This window comes from Lucilia sericata, unplaced genomic scaffold (assembly GCF_015586225.1).
Source record: "Lucilia sericata isolate MDLA Ls3-8-SP2 unplaced genomic scaffold, ASM1558622v1 Contig000416F_arrow, whole genome shotgun sequence".
NCBI classification, from domain to species: Eukaryota; Metazoa; Arthropoda; class Insecta; order Diptera; family Calliphoridae; genus Lucilia; species Lucilia sericata.
In genome coordinates, this window is record NW_023994433.1 from 280,543 (window position 1) to 305,306 (window position 24,764).

At 27.0% G+C, this 24,764-nt stretch overlaps 1 protein-coding gene across 10 annotated transcripts in view; it reads left to right on the forward strand.

Annotated features, from left to right (window-relative positions):
• Positions 1-24,764, forward strand: part of LOC119604659 (complexin) — a 328,553-nt gene that overhangs the window by 268,329 nt on the left and 35,460 nt on the right. Inside the window, exon 1 of one of the 10 annotated variants that reach the window (XM_037957418.1) lies at positions 1,130-1,208. The exons of the other annotated variants lie outside the window; for them this stretch is intronic. Coding sequence (XP_037813346.1) covers positions 1,145-1,208 — 64 coding nt within the window. The 5' untranslated portion in view covers positions 1,130-1,144. Of the gene's footprint in view, positions 1-1,129; positions 1,209-24,764 lie in introns of those variants that run through there. 10 annotated transcript variants of the gene reach the window in all.

Sequence of the window (24,764 nt, forward strand, 5' to 3'; positions counted from 1 at the left end):
AAAATCAGCAGCTAACAATTTGAAACATACAAACGTGTAAAACTCATATGAACATAAAGTATAATTTATGTTCTCTTCATGTATTTTACACTACTAACTAGTTGTAAACAACGAACTTACATCTATATAAATTTACATTTTACACAACACTATGTACTTGTTAGGTAGTTGTAAAATGAAAAAAGTTTCAATGTTGAAAGTTCTTTGTTAGCAAAATTTTGTTACCAAAGTAGATAAAGTACTTCAAAAGACAAAACACTTTTTTTAAACATGCAGCTTTTGCCGAATATATGTATGTTTGTACATATATGTACGTTGCAGCTTATAAGGTTATCAGTGTTTTGTGCATTTTTTCTGGCATCTTATTTTCTACTTATGAAAAAAATAAACTTGCTCTTTTTGTTATAACAGCTAGTAGTAATTTAACACTGTTGAAGTAGATTTTGGTAAATGTTATTGTACCTACCCTCAAAAAAGATGGGTGTATATTGATTTTATAATTCTTATGATTTAAGGAAACTAATTGATTGTTCCTAATCCAAATTTTACAACTATACCTTACCTCAAAATGATCTTGTCAACCCCTAAAACTATGCAAGGGAAAGACTGAATGAATGACTAGGGTGATTTCTTTAGGGAGAGTATATTGTGCCTTTGTGTCGCACTTTGGGCACCCATCTTAAACTTTACAAATCGGTACAGAACACATAGTGATTCTTTTCAATGATGTCCGTCCGTCTGTAGGTCTATGAAAATCTTGTGTCGTAGCTTCAAAAAAACTAAATATCTCTAAACGTAAATAAAAACCATTTATTTGCACTCTCAATGGGTTAAGCAATTTACTTAAAAAAAATACCGATAACAGTTGACTATTTAACAAATTAGTAGCATTTTTTTATTAAAAACTCTTAAACGATTTTTAAACTCATATTCATTGAATTGTTATCAGCAAAACAAAATAAAGTAAATAAATAAATAACAATTCTCTTTTCTTGTTATTCTACCCCTCTGAAAAATACACACACTGTTTATTAACTGTCAGTGCGTGTACAAGTAAATTTTTGTTTTTCGTTCTTTTCAATCAATTTAACTTATTTATTTCATCCAGTAAATTGATTTTTACGAGTATTTACAATTGTTTGACATGAATAAATTTCTAACTAATTTATCATTAAATCCATTGAGTAAAATTGATAAATTTTTAGATGGTAAGTGAATTCATACGAATGTGAGTGCTACTGTATAGTTCAAGTTAGTGAAGTGTCATTTTGTCAAATATTTGACATTTGTTACACATGTAGTTTGTGAAGTGAATATGTGGGAGTGTATGTTTGTATGTGATTGTTTGAGGGTGGGAGAGTAAATGAATTGGTTTGTTGCAATTAGATTGAGAAAAAAAAGGTTGTGAGGGGAAATGGGGCCACTTAGAAATTTCAATTGTTGTACAAAATTATTTGAGTATATACCTACCCTCTATCGAAGAATATGGGAGGTAGGTATACTGATCATTGTGTTTGTAACACATTGAAATATTGGTCTAAGACCCTTAGAAGTATCTATATATTCTGGGTACTCACTAGATTCTAACACTATTTAGTCATGTCCCTATATCTGCTGAAAACACGATAGGGTCCGAACGTAAGTAAGAAGAAGGATAAAATTTTCAACAAAAAGCTGTTGAGTAATGCAAAAAAGAAAAAGTCTAGAATCTGTCATAAACAATTTATATATCTACCCAAATCTCCCTTCGCATTTCTATGACGAACGGTCAGGTTTACCTTCCAATAATTAATGATGTTTATTACTGGCTTAAAAATATCACCGCAGCAATGAAATTCGACATATTTGATCTAGATTTATAGGAGGATTGGTCCCCTTCAGAAAACGGTTTTAACGCTCATAACTGTCTTTGAGATATCAGAATGGCTATAAAATTATACACAAACATGTTTTATAAGAACCTTAACCTACATACCGAATTGTATGAGTGTTAATCCACAATTGACCCTACTGTTCTACAATTGACCCTACTGTCCAAATAACTGCTATTATAAAAATTGATTGATTTATGGTGGGTATATAAAATTCGGCATAGCCGAGTATATATAATACTCTCACTTAGTATAATCGTATTTTAGTTTTATCTAATCAATAAGTGTTGTAGCTTTTTATGTTTATTACAACAACTGTTAACACACAATCAGTTATAAATATTTGTTGTTTTTCTATATAAGGTTAGTTACAGTTGGAGAAAAAAAGCTTATCTAAGTACATATTCCATAGTGTATACTAGAGATAGGAGGATTATTGTTTTGCAATTATAACAAACATTTTACCGCAATTTTTATTTATTTAATTATTTTATAAATTATAATTTAATCTTTTAATATCTCATAAAATGCCATTCAAATTAAAGATCTGATTAATTATGGTCCGTTTATTGTGTTATACATAATTGCAAGATTACTATGCTAAGAATTACATTTTAAAATATTGAAGTCTTAAATAAAACTTTCGGTATAACGTATCGATACCCCCGAAATTAGGTTTTCCTTAGGTAATGAATATAAAATTTATCTGAATTATTTAAAAAATTACAAGATTTACTCGAATAGACAGACGGATACTGTGAAATTTACTTAGAAAACAAGTAAGAACAAGTGTAAGGTATCATATGGCCGACACTAGAGAGTATATTAAAAATTAAAATTTTCTAATAATAAAGCATTTTTCCCTAATTGCGAAATATTTTAATAATTTTAAGAAAAAAGTTGCGAACTGTAGCATGCGCACATAGTTAAAGTGGACACACAGATGGACTGACGGACAGACAGACAGACTGACTGACTGACTGACAGACAGACAGACAGACAGACAGACAGACAGACTGACAGACAGACAGACAGACAGACAGACAGACAGACAGACAGACAGACAGACAGACAGACTGACAGACAGACTGACAGACATCAAGATAGGCAGACGGACGGACGGATGGACGGACGGACGGAAATAACGTAGCCGACTCAGAAATATTTAACCATATATGTACATTAGTCGAATAAAGTTTGTTCATCTTTTATATCATTATATTAACCTTTTCTTTTTCTGTCAAAGTTTTTTTTTTTTCTTAAATAAAATTTATAATTTATTTAATGGAAAAAAATGGATAAAAATTACTAACACGTCCATTAAACTACATCTCCGTAGTTAAAGGTTAAAATATAATTTGCTTTATATGATTTATTTAAAATGATCACATATCAACAACCTTATCAACAAAATTGCATTGTTAAGTTTTCATTATGGCGAAACTTTCGAAAATTTAAAGTTTTTGATTTAACAAAAACTTAAGTAACTTTAAAACCTCAATGAAGTCTTAACGTTTCTAAATTTGTAAACAAATATCTTTAAAATATAAAAAAATAACTTTTTTCTTTTTCTCCAAACTAAAAACTTTTTATAATTAATGAACATATTGTTTAGTAAACACAACAACCACTATGTAGTTCTAATAAACTTTATGAAAAACTTTTGTAAAAAAAATATAAGAAATTTTATAAACTTAAAATCAAGTTAACTAAACAAATAATTGTAAAAATGTTTAAAGACAAAAATATTTCCTACAATGTAAACAAGTTATGAACCTTTTTTAATATGTTGTTAAAAATTTTCAGATTGTCTATAGTTTAATAGGTAAACTTGTAACAATTTGTATTTAGTTTACTTGGCTACTCACCCTTTTAAATGGGAACTAAACAAATTTCTTGTTAAATATAAAATTTTACTCAGGAGAATAGAAACAATGTTCTAAAAAAAGAAGACAAGAAAAAAATGTTAAGTGAAAAATAATGGCAACTAGAAAAGCCAAGTGTTTCTGGCCATAAATTAAAGACAAAGTTGAAGAATAAGAAAAATGTTTGTATGTATACATACTTTAATATTTTTCAAAAGTAAATCTCTCTTAAATTTATTTACAAAGTTTGATTGAACATTAACTTTATACCACCACTGCAAACAGGGCCAACCAAATCGGTTTTTGACATGATTAAATTACACTATTTCATATTCAATTAAAGTATTTGTTGCGTTTGAACTGAAATTATTATCCATTATTCCCACAAAAGTATATTTATTCTGGGTCCTTATTAAATTCTGAGACGATCTAGCCATGTCCGTCTGTCTATCTGTTGAAAGCACGATAAAGGCTGAACGGAAAGAGCCAGAGAGTTGAAATTTTTAACAAATACTGATGAAATATTTATCATAGACCAACAAATATATATATGTGGGTCCTTATTAAATTCTGAGACAATTTAGCCATATCTCTTGAAAGCATGATAGAGTCTGAACGGAAACAGCTAGAGAGTTGAAATTTCCCACAAATATTTCCTATATAGCCCACATTTTCGCATAGCCCCCATACAAGTGTCCTCCCGAAAACAAGTTTTAATAGTCATAACTGTTTTAAAAATGCTAGTATAGCGATAAAATTAAACGTAAATAAGTTTCATATGATCAAAATTTTGTCTACCAAATTATATTAGGATCGGTCCATAAATGACCCTACCCTCCAAAAAAATATTTTAAAGCCCATTACTGGCTTAAAAATGCAAGTTTAGCGTTGAAATTTGATATAAATAAGATTCTCACGATCAAAAATCTATCTACCAAACTTTATGAGGATCGGTTCATAATTTATCCTACCTCCCATCCCTCATTACTACCTTAATAATAAGAGTATAGCGATTATATTCGACATAAGCAAGTTTCTCTCTACCAAATTATATGAGGATGGGTCCACAATTGACTCTACTTCCAATATAAGGTCCCCCTTAGAAAATGACTTAAACGCTTATCGCTGGCTTGAAAAAAAGATTTGGCGCCGAAATTCGACATAAGTAAGTTTCTTATTAGCAAAAACCTCTCTACCGAATCGGTCCATAATTGATCTTACCCCCCATATAAGGCCCCCTTCAGAAAATGACTTTAACGCAAATTACTGGCTTAAAAATGCGACTATAGCTATGAAATTCTATATACAGAAGTATGTTTCTTACAAGCTAAAATATTTCTACCAAATTTTATGAGGATCGGTCCATAATTGACTCTACCCCCTAAATAAGGTCCGCTTTAGAAAATGACTTTAACTCTTATTACTGACTTAAAAAAATCAACAACAATTTAAATATGACTATCTCGAGTGGAATACGAACCGAAATCTATCTACCAAGTTTTACGACATTCGGTCTATAATTGACCCTACTACCCATATACATATGTATGTTCATGGTTTAAAGGTTAGATAAAAATATAAATATTTATAAGATATCTTTCAATAATTTACTAATGTCATAACATAAAATTATTTTTCAATTATATAGAAAGTATAATTTTGTTAAACAGTGTAATTAGTCTCTAAGTAAGACTAATTTTATTACTATTTACATTACAGTCACATTATTTTAATGTATTTTTAATTCTATATACTTAAATACAAGTACCCTTTAAAATCGTTAAACAAAAAAGTTGTTATGGTCACCATTGCCTTAATTAAATTAACTTTATATAGACATTTTAATAATTTAATAAATTACAGTACTTTTCAAAGGACATTCATAAAACTAATTTTATGTATCTTTAAGTATATCATTATCATTAATAAGATTACATGATTTCAATTTATATTTTTGACTTTTTAATTTCTACCCTCAATGCAAACACTCCCCCCTTTGAACTTTATTGTCTTTTGAAAATGTTATGTCTTTTTAATGAAGTTTAAATCTATAAAACCATTTCAATTTTCTTACCTTTAATAGACTTTTAGCATAATTTTGTAATCTTTATTAGAAATATTTTGTTGTCCAAGGGATTGTGTCTTTTTTTTTCGACGGCAGACATAGGCGGTAAATATTGCTGTTAAACCCTTTTTTTCGCCTAAACTGATATTTAATGCTTTTGTAGGTATATATACTTATATTTACAATGATTTTTAATTTTTTTTTCTTCGCATTAGGGTTTTCTCTTTGATATTTTTTCTTTATTCGAAATAAATTTATTCGTAATGTAAATGGTGTTTGGTTTGGTTTTTTTATACATTATTTTTATTAAAAATATTTTTTCTTTTTTTTATTACTCCTTTTGTTTTGCTGTATTTTAAAGACCGTTGGGCATAATGCAAAATAAATAAATAATGCAAAATGTGAAAAAAATAACTAAAATTTGAATAAAAAAAGAGGTTTTATAATCGCTTTATAAATGTTTTTATAAATATTAGAAGACAACGACAATGATGGCAGTAAAGTAAAAGGGAAAAGGAATTACTTTAGTAAAGGAAATAGAAGAAAATAAAACGGAAATCATAAGCATATTTTGACGCTAATTAAACGCATTATAAATACAAAGACGTTTTCTTATTTTCTTCTTTTTATAATTTAGTTGTAGTATGAATTGAAGGGTAGATTTGAATGCTTTTAAGAGGAACCCCGTAGTTTTATGAGGCTTCTATGTATGCCTTTTAAACAGTATACTCTTTTATATACTAACTAACTTCCAGACTTGATTTTTCATTAGTATTCGAAATGAAAATAATAGTTATCTCTGTAAAGTCAACTGAATTATACAACCGGTCCTTGTTAAAAAAAATTCAACATTAGTTTGAGACAGAAATGGAGGACATCCGAGATATATTGGGCTATTTTTCTTAAATTTCCTTGCTATAATAAAATTAATCTCAAGAGAGTAAGCGAATAATAGATTGGGGAATTTATTTAGATTCAAGTATTAAATAGTACTTAGTCAATTATTAGTTAATGAATGAAAAGAACAGGAAGAACAAAAAATTAAAACGAAAAAATCTAATTAAGTAAAGGTTATGCTATAGTATATTTGCAAATTATGAAAGTGTTTTTTACTTACTAAATTTGAGAAAACGAATACTTTACATAACAATTACAAGGAATGAATTTAATGACAGTTTAAAAGCAAAATTTTCAAAAATATTTGAAAATGTTTGCTTTAATTATAGTTTAATAAAAAAATAATAACCCGCATGACATCATTATTACTCATTTCTTTAAAATAAAATATAACACACCATTCATTAGCACAGAAATACATATATTTAAAATCATATCTACCCATTTGAAATAACTAATTTATATTATTTTTATTTCTTTCTTTTTAGGTGAGTCACAAAAATATTTAAATATCTATTTTAAATAAGCATGAAAGGAACGCCTAAAAGTATACACCTTTTTTATTGAATTGGAAACAGTGAGTGATATGCTATAAAATTAGTTAATATTATAAAACTGGTTTGACAGAAAGCTCTTAAAGAGTAAAGTATTAAGTAATATAAGTAATTTTATTATATTAATTTGCAATAACTAAAGCTGCTATTTTAAGTGGTCCTAACATTCTAACTGATGTTACTATGTATTAATTGTTCTTAAAAGTAATTTAAGCTTAGAATATCTATTCGATATCAAAAGTTATTCTCTCTAATATAAAATAAAAATTTCTGAAATAAATTTGTTTGGTCAGTCTCACTATTTCATAATACATACACTGTTTATAGCAGCTATTTGAAATCTTAATTTTTGATAACAAAAACTAACTGGTAATAGCTAATATGCCCTGGGATTTGTGGACAAGTTATTTTTAGTTCATATGTATGTCTTACACAGACATTTACAACTTTTAACAACTTGCGCAAATCTAGAGCGTAATTTCTGTTATAAATGTATGTTTATTTGGTCATCTTTAAGAGCATCAGTGTCAACTACAGTGACATTGTGTTGTCCAAATTTTTTGAAAAGAAAAGTTGACAGATAAAATTGAAAGCGTATAGAAAAACATAAAATAAAAATAGAGAAATTTTAGTGCTTTTATTTGTAAAAGAAATATAACTATAAGAGAAATGTCAGTTTTATAACTAACTTTATAACAAGATAGGAAAATATACAACTTAACTTCACTTTACTTAACAACAACAGTAAAATACCCTACAGTTCTAAAAGGATATTGAAAACCTGGGATTGTACATTATAGATAATAGCGAAGAATTTCCTATGTGACCAGGTTGTTTAACATATGCTTATTCTAAGAGGAAGTAAATTATCCTTTTGGCGAATTAAGAACGCATCACGAAGCTATAACTTTTCTCTAAAGTAACGATGACTGTGTGGTCTCCGGTAGATTAGTGTTTAGTGTCTGGTAGAAAGAAGGTCGTGGGTTCGATTCCCACCTAAGGCACGGGTAAAGGAGCGCCCAACAGGCCCGCTAGAGTGCATTTCTTTGGATTTAATGAATGTATTCTCCTTTCAAACTAATTAATTAACGATGGATTTTCCGATAGACCATTTAGAGAGACTAAAATATCAACTAACTTCCTCCTTATTATAAAGATATGATATAAAATTATATCGATTCAAGTTAACTAAAGTGTTAGGTTATTGACTAAAAAGGATACATTGACTCTCTGCAAACAGCTGGCTCTATTAAATAAAATAACAACTTCTGTGTTATTTACAACTTCACAACTACTAAATACTTGACTTACATACAGACTTAATTTACTGTAATCAAAGTTAAATACATATGTATGTATTTATGTCAGAATAGTTTTTATATAATATGTGAATGTATGAATATGCGGTCTACACCTAGTGACAAAACTTTGATAGACAAATATTTGAATTCCCATCTGATTCTTAGTGAGACAATTTTTTCATTGAAATTTAATTAATTTTCCAATTTATATATGTAAATAAAAAACTAATGAGCTGATGGAAACAACTTTCAAATACATATATGTTCTAGGGGATCGTGAGAAGTGTTCCTGTAATTTTTTCCTTAAATTTGTCCTTTACATGCCGTCGAAGTTTTAATTTTCAGTTAATTACATATAAATCGCTAAAACGAAAACCTTTATAGGCCAATATTATGGCCAGCAACCTGACCAGGTTCAACTAGTGTAATATGTTTAGTAGAAAATTTCTTGTGTTAAGTCTATGTCAACGGCTACTAATTAATTTTAAAGACTATGAGACTTATTTATAACAACTTACCAAAGGTTTATAAAACAAATTTTCATACGAATTTTGTTCTATAAACCTTTGATAAATTGTTATGAATAATGCAGCATAAAATTTTCTTAAAAATAAGTGCACAATTTTTCAGTGACAACAGTTTTAACCTATTTTTTAACACTCTCTGTAATATACATATACAAAATAATGAGGGTTTGCTAAACATCAATTCGCATTTGAAACAGGAAATTTAATTTAACTTTTACTTCAAAAAAATTTATTTAAATTTTCATTTTTTTCATACAAGTACATACAAAAGAGTAAGTACTTTATATAATTTTCAAAAAGTAAAATATGTACCATAGTTTGCGAAAAAAAATATTTATATGAGAGTATTATAAAAAAAATCTAAAGATTAAGTTGTGCGAGTAAATACATACATACATAGATACATACGTACATACATATTTGTTTGGATACTTTTTTCTCATTTATTTTAGTTGAAAAACTAAAAAATGCAAATGTTAGAAAAATTCATTGTAAAAAAGATTTTCATGAGAGATATGTTTGTAAATATATTATAAGTTTTACATATACACTTTTTAAATAATCATGATAAATGATAGTATAAAATTTTTCACTATGAATTTTATATAAATTTGTTTTTAGTGGTACATAGTTTTATTTTCCTAGTACCTACTACTTATTTTTTTGGTTAAAAATTTATGAATAATTATATGCATGTAAATAAATATTACAAACAATAAATTTATTTATGCTAAACTAAAATGAAATCATTTACAAAAAGGTAAATGAATGAGAATAACAACCTATATGATGATGATGTTAATTTTTAAGGTGCTCTGCAGTGTGGAAAATACAAAAATGATTTTTTTTAACTAGTAACTATTACTAATGAAGTTTAATAAAATTAACAAATGCTTTTAAAATAGTTTATATTAATAATTCCAAAAATTTTGGGTAAAAATCCTCAAGAAAAGTGTTCAGATTAACTTTCTGATTTGATTTAATATGTCCATCTATCCATTCAGCTGGTTGATCGCGAGACTAAATTTAAATTAGTATATATTTAAGTATTCAATTAAAAATTAACTCTCTTTGCGCGACTGTTTATGGACTGTTCTACCGCCCAAAAATTGGGTAAATTAATACAAATTTTGCCATTATATACAAAATTAGTTAACTAGCTTAATCCTATTGGATTAGTATTTTAGATGTATTACTTTATTTCACTTAAAACTAAGAATTCTGTCACTTTTACATGGTAATGTCCTAGAAGAAGTCCGCTTCCAGTTATACATAAGTTTATGAGTTAAAAAGTGATTCTGAGTTGGTCTGTATACTTAATGATGTGATAAATATAAATACTTTATTGTGCTACAAACATCAGCACAAGCCCTAAATACACTCCACACTAAGGTAATGCAGTGTATGAAAAGATCCTTTCAAAAAACGGCTTTGAATATTTTAATGTTTCTTAAGGAACTTTTAAATGATTCATTTGATTGGATTTGAATTAAAATAAAAGTTTTTCTTACCAATTATTCTTGAAAACTTGAATTTTACTTTAAACGTTTACTGGAAAAATTCACTCTCACACCGAAAAAAATTAAAATTTTTGCCAATAGAACAAATTATTTGAAATATTTTAATACATAGTCCGAATGAAATCATGTCAAATCATTTAATATTTTTTTTTGGATGAAACTTTACATTTAATAGAGGAAAACTGGACTTTTAGTTTTTCACTTCATGGTCCTGCGTCCTTTTTAAAGGGCGCCAACGTTTTAAAAAATAAATTTTTCAAAAAATATTTTAAAATACTTCTACTGATCAAACAATGCCAATTTTGATGTGAAACGAACAAGAAGAGTTGTAAATTATTTTATGTTATTTTTATTTTATTCTGTAAGGATCAAAAGATGTAAAATGTGTCTTTCAAAAATTTTTTTGAAAAAATAATATTGAAAACCTAAATGGATTTTAAAGGATAAACATTTTAAAAGACATTTTTGACATCTTTTTATACCGACAGTATAAAACAAAAATAATAAAAAAAAAATTCCCAAATCTTCTTGTTTGCTTGACATCAAATTTGACATTGTTTGATCAGTGTAAGTATTTTAAAATATTTTTTGAAAAATTTACTTTTTAAATATTTGAAGTCCTTTAAAAGGGGCACAGGATCATGGAATGAAAAACAAAAACGGTGTTATATTTAATAAAAATATCATTATTAATTAAAGAAGAAAATACTATACTTTGTAATGCCAAAATAGATAAACTGACACGTAATCAAGTGTTAATAGCCAAATTATTATTCCAAAGATAAAGTAGCTAAACAATCCATTACTAAGTTATTTATTAAAAATTAATATGTTCGGACAGTTATTCAGAATTGTTATGTTTTTATAAACATAAAAATGTATGTATTAAATACTTTGAAATATTTTTTTTAACGAATATGCATTGTAATATTACTAAAAGGGATTTAATTATTTACAGCTATTTTTTACTTTTATAATCTTTTAATATAATTCAGCAAATTCGCTAAAAAAATGGTTTTTTATAAAAATGTGGTTTTACGTATTAACAAATTTCTTTCGCAAAAAAACTTAAAATTTCATTACAATAATTGTCATCGTATTTTTTCAATTTTCTAAAAGAAAAAAAAGAAATATTGTATCCATAAATATGAAATCATGTGTCACATATTTTTTCATTTTATATTTTACTACATTTTAAAATATTAAACCCAGCAAACATTGAGATACGAAAACAATTCTTTTATATAAAATTTTATAAAAAATAATATTAATCATATAAAAGAAATGTTAAGCTATCGAATAGTTTTATCTGAAAATTTCAGATTCACTATTTTGTGAAACACAAAGTTTACTGGGAGTGTATAAGTTAAAGTGGCTCTTAATGTGACCATGAGTAAAGGGAGTATGAAGCAAATAGTATGATTTAATGCACATATGCTGCTATGTATAATATAAATATGAATATACGTTAGTTTAAGTGGTATTATATGACTAGTTGAGTGGTTAAAATAATGTTTGTTTGTATGTATACACATTTATGTATATACATTTGTATATGTGTGCAGATATTTTATTTATATGGTTAAGTGTATGGTGGAGAAAAAAAAATATGTGAGCAAAAAAAAACAAATGAACAAGTTACGTTAACACTTTACAGACGCAGAATAATTTTAACAATAATAAGACCCCGTTCTCATCTCGGACAGATATTTTATATGAAATTTTAAAATTTTCATAAAAATTGTAAAAATAAAATTTCCGTCCGGAATACTAAATCTTAAGAGAATTGAGTCATATTCTTGTAGTACATCAAAATTAACCACTTTTAAGGAATAATTTCTATTCTCTTATTTTTTAAAAGAAATAGTCCCTTGTACTCCACTAAGGGTTAAACTTTTACTATAATGTTGAAACAACCACACATATGCAAAGCACGTAATAAACAAATAATTTTTGTTGGTTTGCAACTAAGCAAAAAAAATTGCCTCAAAATCGCGACACGTTTTTATGGAAGTGCTAAAAATATTTATAAAAGCTTAAGTTGAAATATTCTTTTAAAGAAAACAAGCTGTTGTTATTATTATTATTATATTTCAACCACATACATACACATTTTTAGGCCAAATCGATGCCTCTAAACTAAATTTTTCTAAAACCAAAAATTAAGATTTTAATATTAAACTCTTAAAGTATATATAAGTACGCAAGAATACTAGATTTATTTATTGATATCATCACAATTTAAATAAAATTGGTTTAGTGTTTAAAAAATTAAAAAAAAATATTAGTGCATCTTAAGTACTAAATAGTGACAAAGACTACCTTAGCTTAGAGAAGATTGTATTATATTGAGGTTTAGTAGATGACTTAACACGGTTTTGTTGCATTGCTTAACAAAGTAATCATAGATAGATAACATTAAATTTCATTTAATTATTGTTGTAAAAAAAACAAATATTTTAAATACTGACAACATTTGTTTGGTAATCCAATAAACAGGGGGATCGTTAAACATATTTGAAAATTCAGCTGGAAAAAATAACATTGAATTAACTGAGTCATGTGAATTTAATATTGAAAATAAGTTTTTCATATCTCATATAGTACCAAAGTGTTCATAATTCTACTTAATTTAAAATTGAATTTCCAAAAATTTAGTTTCGAAGTAATTAATGTACTAAATTGCTTACCTTTTGATGTTGTTTTTCAATAAAATTTAGGTTGGGAATTCCCTTAAAATCCGAGTTTTTGTATTAAGAGAATATGAATTGAATTAATACTTTTAACTTTAAACATGTTTGTATTATTATATTTTTTAAATAAAAACTTGGAAAACTGATTTAATCCAGAATTCAGAAAGAAGTTCAGATGTTCACTTTTTTTAAGTGTTTCTCGTACAAATTTTAAAATATAATTTATTTTTCTTTCGGTATAGGGCCCTTAATTTGATAGTTATCAAGTATCACCAGTTGTCAAATATTATATACGGGGAATTTCATGTCAAGTGACCCAACTCAAAAAATCGATTTGCACTAAAGTTAGTACTATTGGATAGTAGGTCAGACACAAATTTTCAGCTCTATCGGTCAAGAACTGCCGGACTTAGAGGGGGTCAAAGTTGGACATTTTGGTCATACAGGGTTTTATTCAAATGAGTGAAACTTTTCACCTATTGGTCCTAGCAAAAATTTTCCAATGGAGACAGATATCTGAACTCTTCTGACTACGACATTTCTTGACAGATAGAGCTGAAAATTTGTATCTAGCATACTATCATAGAGTACTATCCTTGGTTCAAATTTCATCCAAATCGGAAGACATCGATTTTTAAAGTTGGGTCACTTGACACGAAATTCCCCATACATACTTTATTAAATCGTTACTAGAATAATTCCTTTAATGAAAATATATTTTAAATTCACACAATGATTTAAATTAAACGACTACAGTTGAATTTTTAAAACATTTTTAATGCTTAAATCGTGTTAATTAATAGACACAATTTGAAAACAAATACATGTACTTTTAAATTAATTAATTATCGTAGTTAGTTTCTAAAATGTTTAAAATTTTTTTTTATTGAATCTTTATGTAAAAACGCAAATTAATGCACATTTTCAATTAGTACAATTTGTTGGCATAAATATGGTGTAACCATTAATCAAGCGCAATTGCTAAAAGGTAAAATTTAAAACCGAACACTAGACTAATGTGCGTATGTGGAATATTTTGAAAAAAAAAAAATATCAAGTATACGTATAGTATGTTGTTATTTGTACACCTTGTACTAAGAATGTTGCGAATGTCAGTTTATCGAATGCAAAGGCGAATAATAAAAAACTTGTAATCAAACTGCAACTAAATAAAAATCGGATAATTTTTTCTAGATTCTTTTATATTCTAGAACTTTTATCAAACATTTGTTTCTTTCATTAAAACAATGTTTATATATTAGAGAAAATATTTATATTAATAAATATTTTCTCTAATATATAAACTACTTCATCTAATATTATAAATAGAGTAGTATTTTCACAAAAATTCGCTACTAAAGTAAAAATAGTTAAAAGTTTTTTAAATTCTACACTCAGACTTATGAATAGTATTCATGTTTTTCAAAAAATGCGCAACAGTATGAAATATTTAATTTTATAACATTTTTAAATTTTACGAAACACGCTCAATACTACTTAAGTACATTCCTTTTACAATTTAACAACAATAAATATTTCAAGCTAAAACATTAACCCAATTTATGGCAAAAGCAAAATTGATCAGAGAAAGAGGTATTACACACAAATAACTATGTATGAAATAAAATTCTGTAGTAATTTTCCCAAATATGACAAAAGATATTTGTAATAAAAACAGCAAGAAAAATATATTAATAATTCTAAATATAAAATATTTGAATTTAATATGCAGGACATAAACTAAAGAATTTGTAGGAAATTGACAATAAAAAATAAAAAAATAAAATCTCTTTACACACCCTTCTAGCATAAACACACGTAGCAATACCAATACCATAAGAATGAGAAAGAGGGATAGAGAGAGCTAAAGGGCAAGAAGACTTATTAAACAGGATTATCACGCACTACAGTTGACAATTGTCATAAAGTTAAAAATCAAGTAAAGTTAAAAGAATGTATTTATTCTTTTCTATTCCCTCTAACGTACTTTTTGTTTAGTTAAACTCTAAAAGAGATGTATAGTTCTTTTTCTATATTAATATTCTTAGCCCAGAAAAATTATGTTCATATTGTGTGTATGTGTATTTAAAATAAAAACGTTGTATGAAAGAAAAGGCGAAAATATATTATTAAAACAACTTATCCATGAAATATCTTTCAAAGTCACGTTTTTTGTTTTCTATCTCTATAGTATTAAAAAACTTTATACTTACATATGTACGTATGTGTAGTTTGTGTTGCATACACTGCACATTAGAGTAGAATACATAAAAGCAAAAAAAATGTATAAAAAATGGTAAAATTAATAACCACAAAGAAGGCAGCTTAACGATTTAATACCACAACCTCGTTATAAAGCAAATAAATTTTTGTAAAAAACATTGAGGGATTTTTGTTGTTTTAAAATAAATAGTTAATCTTTGAATACGCCCTACAGTACAAAATAGGGAGTGATAAAATTCAGACTTTGATAAAGAATGAGTGTTTAAGATTTTGTATTATACGCCAATATAGAGTCAAAGGATCTTGTGATTTTATACACTTGTTTTGTTAAGCATATTACTTAATATAGATCTAAGAACATCGCTCAGTAAATCCTAATTAGTTAGTTAGTTTGAAAGGTAGATGTATGTATATACATATATCAAATCCAAAGAAATACACCTAGGCCTCTGTTGGGCTTGTTGTGCGCTGCTGTATAAATCTTAAGACCAGTCCTAATCTCAAAAGGACCTTTTTATTCAACCTCAAAGGACCTTTTTATTCATTTAATATTTCATGCAGCTCATGAAGTATTAACATCAGGACAAAAATTTTGAGAAATAGTATTTTAAAATGACCACTAACATACTCTATTTTGTACCCACCCTAATATATGAACATATATTTTAATGTTTATATGTGTGTGTTTAAAAGAGTGTTAAAATGGTATTTTAATAATTCAATAACAAAAAAAAACACTCACACCTGAAATTTACAATACTGGTATTTATTAACCCATAATCCTTGCATGTTTTTCAAACCAAACTAAAACAATGAAGAAAAGGAGCTAAATATGAATTTAAATTAAATAAAAGTTATGTTCTTAAAAGATAAGAATTTTTGCATACAACATAATTTAATTAAATTTATACACATTTTTCTACAAATATGTATTTCAATTATTTTAAAAAGTAAACAAAATACACTTTTTACCATATAAATTTAATTCATTTAGTTGTAAATATTTATTGTTAAAACTAAAGGCCACAGGATCTAAGTTCATTCATTTATTTTCTTATTGCTAACAAACAAAAAAAAAAGAAGTACAAAAGTCTTTTGTTTTCTGCTTAATAGTTTATTTCTTATGTTCTTTAAGAAACTTATCTTTTTTCCTTCTCTTTATGTTCTTAATTCATTTTCTTCATTTTTTTATTTAGAGCTTTGTCTTACAAATTAATTTACTTAACAATTACTTACTGTCTTACACATAGACACACGGACATACACTCACACGCTTTCGTAGTCTATTACTAATCTAACATACTGCTAAAGGTCTATTTAGTTTTGTTGAGTATTAACAACAATCTTGTATATGTAGTTGTATGTGTATTTAGTGTGCATATACTACAACTACTATTAGAAGTACTTTGTCTTGTAGCTTTGTGAAGATGTGTGTACATTTCACACAAAAGATATTTTAATTGCATACAAATGTCAGGAAAATGAAAGAAAATCTTTGAATTAGAATAAGTCTAAAAAGAAAAACAGAACAAGGAAGTACCACTGGGATGTGAAAAAAACACAGTTTTTTCTTAGTTTTACTTTCTTAGAGAGCAAAACTACTTCAAGTAGAAAAAAGGGGAATTTAAGAAAACCTGAATTTTTTCAGAGTAATAATTCGGGTTGAAATCCTGGAAAAGATCTTTTTGTTACTAACTTTCAAGAAAACTTACAAGAAATATGTTTATAAATATAATGGTGCAAACACGAATTCAGAAATAATAAGCGGAAGCTGTGTATATATGAAGTCCTTTAACTCCTAGTGGAACAAGGAAACACGAATTCAGAAATAATAAGCTCATATGAATAAAGTCCTTTAACTCCTAGTGGAACAAGGAGCACAACGAACTCCTACAACTTGTTTTCTATTTGGCGACTCTAAATATTTACCATTATACCAGGTCTCCCAGAGACTTAAGTATTTGCCGGGTTAAATTCGATTACTTGTCGGTCCTGATTGAATTCGATGACTTGTCGACACTGTTTGATAAAAGCTTGTAAACTGATCATCTCTCGCAGCCATATAGTTGTTAATTTATTCTATGTATTCTCTTTGCTGCCTCCGCTTTTAAAGATTATATTCCTCAGATGACAGACGGAATTAATAAGCGGCGAGAGCTGAAAATCTGCGTTGTTCGTGAAACTTACATAAGCATATGCGTTGACTTGACTAGTGCAACAAAGACTTTCTCAATACAACAACAGGAACTATGTTACATAATAAGGGGAACGACAAAATACTTTGTTTTTATATCTGTTATTAGTCTGATAATGTTCTCTGGGACAATATCGTATTGTGATCCAATGTTTCAAATATATGTTTAACGAAACCAAATACTAAGTAACGGCATGAATACCATTCAACTGTTTCACAATAACCAACAAGGCGTTTCAGGAATGACTTGTTCGGTCTAAAACCTTCTTATCTTTGTTGAGGTTCGATAAAGGCCGCGATGCTATTAGGTAGTGTTTGTACTATAAGTATGTGGCCTTCTGTAGGTTAGTGTTCTAGTCGGTTAGACCAGAAGTCGTGGCTTCGATTCCCATCTGAGGTACTGGTAAGGGTGCACAGTGCGCACAACAGGCCCGATGGTGGCCTATATGTATTTCTTGGGATTTGATGTAACATACATCCTCTCTTCAAACTCCTTTCTCCTTTTTTGGAAATTTCATCATTAGGTTTTTCCTAAAAACAAACGAGCAATTTTTCGTTTAGCCAAAAGTTCAAATATAACAGGTGGAATTTTTTTATACAATTATTTTGAATATACATATGTATGTATAACGACTAACTAAACAAAAAAAATACCATTTGCTCTAAAACTTTTTCTTTAGTTTAAAATTTTCATTGATAAGTTCTTATTTCTGATTAAAAGATAGACACTTTTTACTACACAATTATGTCTTCATAATTTTTTATACATAATTCCCGTAACTTAAACCTAAAGTATTTAATGTTGAGCTATCTTTAGAAAATCATAACTAGAAGTCAAAATATAATATAAGTGATTATAAATAATATAAGTAAAAAGGATTTATAAAAATAATGACGAAATTATAATGAAAGATTAGCATAATATTATAATGGTCAGTTGTATGATTTTTTTGTTTCCTTGTTTCCTTAACTATACAACAAATATTTAGAAAAGAAAAAATAATAATATGCCACAGCAACAATATCCTATTAGTAAGTAGTAGACCAAATTGAAATATAAATGGAAAAAATGTCACTTAATACTTCTTATTTCTATATTATAAATATTTCGTTATTTCCATACGTATTTTCATTTTTTCCTACTTGTGGTGCTAAGAATGTTAGTTTGCGTGTCTTATAGATGATGAGGTTACTTAATACCTTTGCGTGCTTTTTTTGCGTAAAAAAAAAAACATTTTTTTCCACTTGCTCCTTTCTTTATACGCAACGAAACACTTAATCGCATTCTATACTAAATTCCTAGGTTGACTCTAATCCTTCTAAAAGACAATTTAAGCAAATAAAAAAAGACCAAGTGAAATACTTTTAATGGCACATTTTGAATCTCCTAAAAATCTACTTGCAAAAAAAAAATTGTATGTGGAAAAATGCCTTCGACATAAAATGTAATTTTAACCAACAAAAAAAAACAAATGAAATGAAAAGTATACAAGACATAATTCAATGTAAAAAAGGAGAAAAGAAAAAATTAAGCCTAAAGCCTTAAATATAGGCATTAACAGTGTATGTGGGATATTTTTGCTATTGTGTGATTTTTATTGCTTGAACGCCTCTATTTTGAATACCAAAGTGTGCCTTTCAATATTATAACACATACTCTAACAGCTGTAAGCAATTCTCTATATAAGTGTATGTGCAGATATGTATGTATATATTTGGTTGTAAACAATAATGGGAAAAATGTTAAGTATGAAATAAAGTCATAGCATCTAAATAAAAAATAAAAAAACGAAATCCATTTAGGTATTTGCTAAAAAGGCACGCACTCAAAAATATTTTCCAAAGACTTCACACGTTCACATAATCATAAAAAGTCATAGCAACAAACGTTTGTTCATTCATAATTTCCCCCTTCCCTAAATCCACCCCCCCACCCTTTCTTTAAGGATTGAAATTTAACTTACTACAACAAGTATTAACAACTACAATACAACAACACCAACATATGACATTTATGTATATAAGTCGTCTGTTTATATCTTTGCACATTCACACTTCCGTTTATAGATATATAATTAGAAAATATTCTCTTTTTTAACAAATGCTTTCCGTTTCTTTTTTTTTTTTCTTTCTCACTTTACGCTATTGTATATTTAAAAGCATTTTGTTTCGTTTTTTAAGTTTAAAAATAATACTTTATATTGTCATAAAGGAAATTGTTAAACGCCTTTTTTAATATTTAGGGTTTCATTATCAGCAAAAAAAAAAATATTTTCATTCATGGTTATTGGACTTGAAATCTTTATTTTTTAATAAAGAATGGATAATAAGTATGTGTGTTTATACTTTTAATAAGACCTGTATAAAAAGTACAGATGATTATTTAGCCTGTGTTAAGGATTTTCAGATAGATTTTATTGTTTGTCTGTCTGTCTGTCCGTCCGTTTGTGTATCCCTATAAACACGGAGTACATGTCGTAAATTTTAAGAAAATTTGGTGAAAATTAAGCCTTTTGAAAATGATAAAAATCGGCCAATAATTTCACTTATTCCCACTTAGTAAAAAAAAAAACTTCCAAAGAAGCGAAAAGAAAGTAGATTTTACTCCATAGAAGTGCTGAAAGTACTGAAGAAGCGATGATTTTAACACAGGCTTTCCATTTTTATTTGATTCCAAATTCACTACTTCTGAAATCATTCTCAAGAAGTAATTTTTATGTTGTTTTTTGGAAGTTATTTGAAAGTGAAATTGTAGTGTTATAGAATACAACTAATTTGACTTCCAAAATAAAATTTCTTAGCTAAAAAATATATCTTCAGTTCTAAAAAAGTTTAATTATTTTCGCTTTTTTGGAAGTCAATAAATATCACTTCCAGATAGCTGTAAAATTCACTTAGTGCTGTTTTTGAAGTGGTGATAAATGTAATTATTTTCGAAGTACTTCGATTTTTTTTCACTGGGACATATAACCGAACATCCGAATAGGCGGTTTGATCTAAAAATTATGTTAAATATACCAGTATCATGTTTAAAATCTTCGAAACAAGTTTTAATGATCGCGTTGAAATATCGCAATAAAATATATCGGAACCAAGAAAAAATTCTACATAAAAATAATTCACATTTTTTTCAATAAAATATTGTACTTTCAGTAAATCATCTTATTACACCGTGCAACAGTCATTTTCACACATGAAAAATTCTATGTGTACAGAAAACTGTGGACCATCAGCAGTAACTCTGTGTACTCTGTTTTTCATAATCAGCTCTTATGCTCCTGTAAATGGACTTTAAAATTTAAAGAACATGCGATTTTAAAAGATGGAATTCCAAATTTATATAAAAAATTTGGTATTAATATCAAATGAAGCTGAGAACGTCTGCTTTTAAATAATATGATTTATTTCAATTCATCATGATTAAAAAAGAAATGGAAGCTGAAAGAAAAGTTGTTACAAAAAAGTAGTTAAAAATTTTTGTTTTGAAAATGAGACAATGTCAAAAAAATAATAATATAGATAGAATGTATAGATTCCCAGCTTTCATTTGGTACCGATTTTAGTATCATTCAATACATATAAATGTTTTAAGTCCTTTAAACTTTGAAGTCCTTTTATTAGGACATAAGAGCTGATTATAAAAATCGGAGTACGCAGAATTGCTATAAATGGAATCTAGTTTCACATGCATATCAACTTTTCAATGTGTTAAAGCTTTTTTTCAAAATTGTTACAGGTTGTTATAAACATATAATTATAATTAAAAACAAACAAAAAATCGAATTAAAAATCTAAATTTTTATTGAATAATAAAATTGTTAATAACAAATAAATAATTGACAATTAATATTAACAGTATTTCCGTTCACCATAAATTGTTATAAGATCTTTTCCACAAATAATAACATCCAACCAAATGGTTACAAATTTAAGCTATTAAATTTATATTTTATAACCAACAATAATCTATTAATTTACCTAATACTAAGTAATTACTTCTTACCTTTTTGGCGAAAAAAAAAAAATATTCAACGCTTTTTTTTCTGAATGTATCTTTAAAAGATTTTTATCATTACAAAGCCACACAACGCTAGAATATATTGTAAAATTTCCAAATAATAAACGTAAAGTTTCCTTTAATCCATCATAAAATCTACAAGACAAATTTTTCTTAATTTCTTAATGAATTTAACTTCCGTTTTGTCTGCGTGTGTGTAAGTATTTCTTCTTTTTTTTTTTGCAAAAAAAACACATTTTAAAACACACGCATACACTAGCTAACAGACTGTCATCATTTGTTGGTCTTAAAAAAAATAAAATTTTTTAAATTAAAGTATTTTTCTAACATTTCCCATAACCCCGCTCAACTTTCAATGAATTCCCCAAACGCGTATGTAGGAGAGTGTATTTTGGTACTTGACAACTTATTGGAACTAAATATGAGTGTATGTAAGGATGTTGGTAGATTATAAATCCTACTACAACCACTGCTGTTACATGTACATGTGTGTGTGCAATTCTTTTAATATTATTTGTTCTATTTTTATTTACGAATATTTTCATGACTTTGGATGATACGAAAAGTAACACCAAACACAACAACAACGAAAATAATAATGAGCAAAGTAGAAAAAAAAAATATTGTATAACGGAAAAACTTTATAAAATCATGTGTTTCATGGTGTTTGTGACTGTGTGTAACGGTATTGTTGTTAGTTAGTGTTTGTGACTTTTCACATTCCTTATTGTTTATGGTAGTATGCCTGTTTGTATGGGAGTATGTTCCTGTGGTTGTACGTGTTTATATCTCTGTATGTTTTCAATACTACTACTACTACTACCACTACTGCTGCTCCTTGTTCGTAGATGCCTTAATAATTTCATTATCTTTATGTCCCTAATGGAGTTTCCTTTAATGAAATTATTTAATATGACTTTAATTCCTTTATAAATACACACACACACACGCACTCTGTCATAGACTTAAAAAAGGAACCAAGAAAACAAATTACGAAAATCCACTCTGAAATGTTAAATAAGTATGACATTTAGTATATTTCTGCTAATAAGCTTAAGATAAAAGGATATATTTCATATAGGGATAGATATAAAATATAGACTTAAACTTTAAAAAATTGTTTATATGTTAGCATTTTTTTGCGTTACGAACTTTAAAGTTTTTATAAAAAAATCATTTATTTTATATTTAAGCATATGCTAAAAAATAAATTGATACCAATGAGTATAGAAATATTCATTTTATGTATATATGTAGATCCAATATTTGTAGCAAATAAAATTTTAAATAGTTTTAGCTCCTAAATACTAATTATATTTGATGAAAAATGTAATTAATCCCTTAACCTGTAAAGTGGACACGTATTATATATAGAGTTGTAGTCATGTTTGAAAGTAAAGGAAGTAAGTAGTCTATATTTCGAATCTTATTTAACCCTTTCCGTGGTTTTGTCGAATATATTCGACATTACAATAGACTCTGTTTTTAAGCATTTTTTGGGTATAATATATAACTTTAGTTTTAATTTTTTTTCTTTTAGATGAAAATGAAAACATTATTATATTTATAATTGAGATTTTGAAAGATCTTCCGTATTTTAAAAGTATTTAAAAATCTGATTTTAAGAAATTGTCACTTATGACTACTTTTTAACAACGTTTAAAAAACAGCTTCATTTAATGGCCAAAAAATTGTATTTTAGGAGATCGGACTATGCAGATTTAAATTGTATTGTATTGAAAGAAGTTTAAGAAGACATTTTACAAAAAAAAAAAAAATCATAAAAAATATTGGTGGTACTTTTTGAAGACTGTTTTTCGAATGTCGAATATATTCGACACTTAACTTTGACCTTCTATAACTCAATAGGGAAAAATCAAATTCAAAAAATATTATTTTTTCCGGATTCAGCATACTCAAATTATCTTAAATATAAGTTTTCAAGTTTTTTTCTAGACATAAATTATTTTTGACCCTGAAAGGGTTAACCTTCACCATATTGTGTTTAAAAAAATATTAATTTTAGAAAATTTCGAATACTTTAACTTTTCCCTACTCAACTATTTCTTTAGTAATAACCAAACAAAAATAATGTAAGCCAAAAGAAACAGAAATAAAATACCAAAGCAATAAAAAAATATTTTGTTGATGAAATTTTAAATAGGAAACCATGTCCGACATGGTCGAAACCATGTCCGACAGAATTTTTGAAGATTTGGATCTCGAAGATATCTGGAGTCTTTAGAAAATTGATTTAAACAAACACACAGACGGACAGACAGACAGACGGACATGACTTAATCTACCCCGCTACCAAAAGGATCCATAATATATATACTTTATATCATATATATACTGACCAATTTATATGTACACGAAGGTAAAATAATAACCTAACAACTCAGCAGAAAATCGCTTTGCGAATCAGGACGAAATAAATGAACCATAAATTTTGAAAATGGTAATAGTTCATGGTATGTTTTTAAAATGAGATATAAAACGCGTTATATTTTAATGCATATCTTTAGAAATCTGTCTAATAGCGTTAAAAGTTTCTTACTGTATTTGGTCTAAAATTTAAAAATTCAATATTTTTGTATTTGAGGAATCTGCTAAATTTTCGCAAATTTTTAACTTTTAGTAGAGATGCAGAGGTGACAAAAAGTAAGATATCTTTAAGAGTTGTTTGTTTATAATTTTCAGTATAAAAATATCTCATTTAATAGCACCTTACACCATTTGTAGATATTTTTTTGGATATTGAACTCATACCACTTTCAACATGAACAGTTCAAATAATATTTGTTTATAATTACCTAAAAATATGCAACATCTTTAACAGTAATATTAAAAATTTCAGGGAATATTCTCGAAAAAGTTTTCTATCTAAATGTTTAAAGAAATCTGTTTTCTTTTAGGTTAATAAAATCAACACTAAAGAAGTAATTCTAAAATTAATAATAGTGAGCTAACAATAAAAAATTAATATACATACACATACTTAATATAAAAATTAAACTAAAATTAACTTTAATA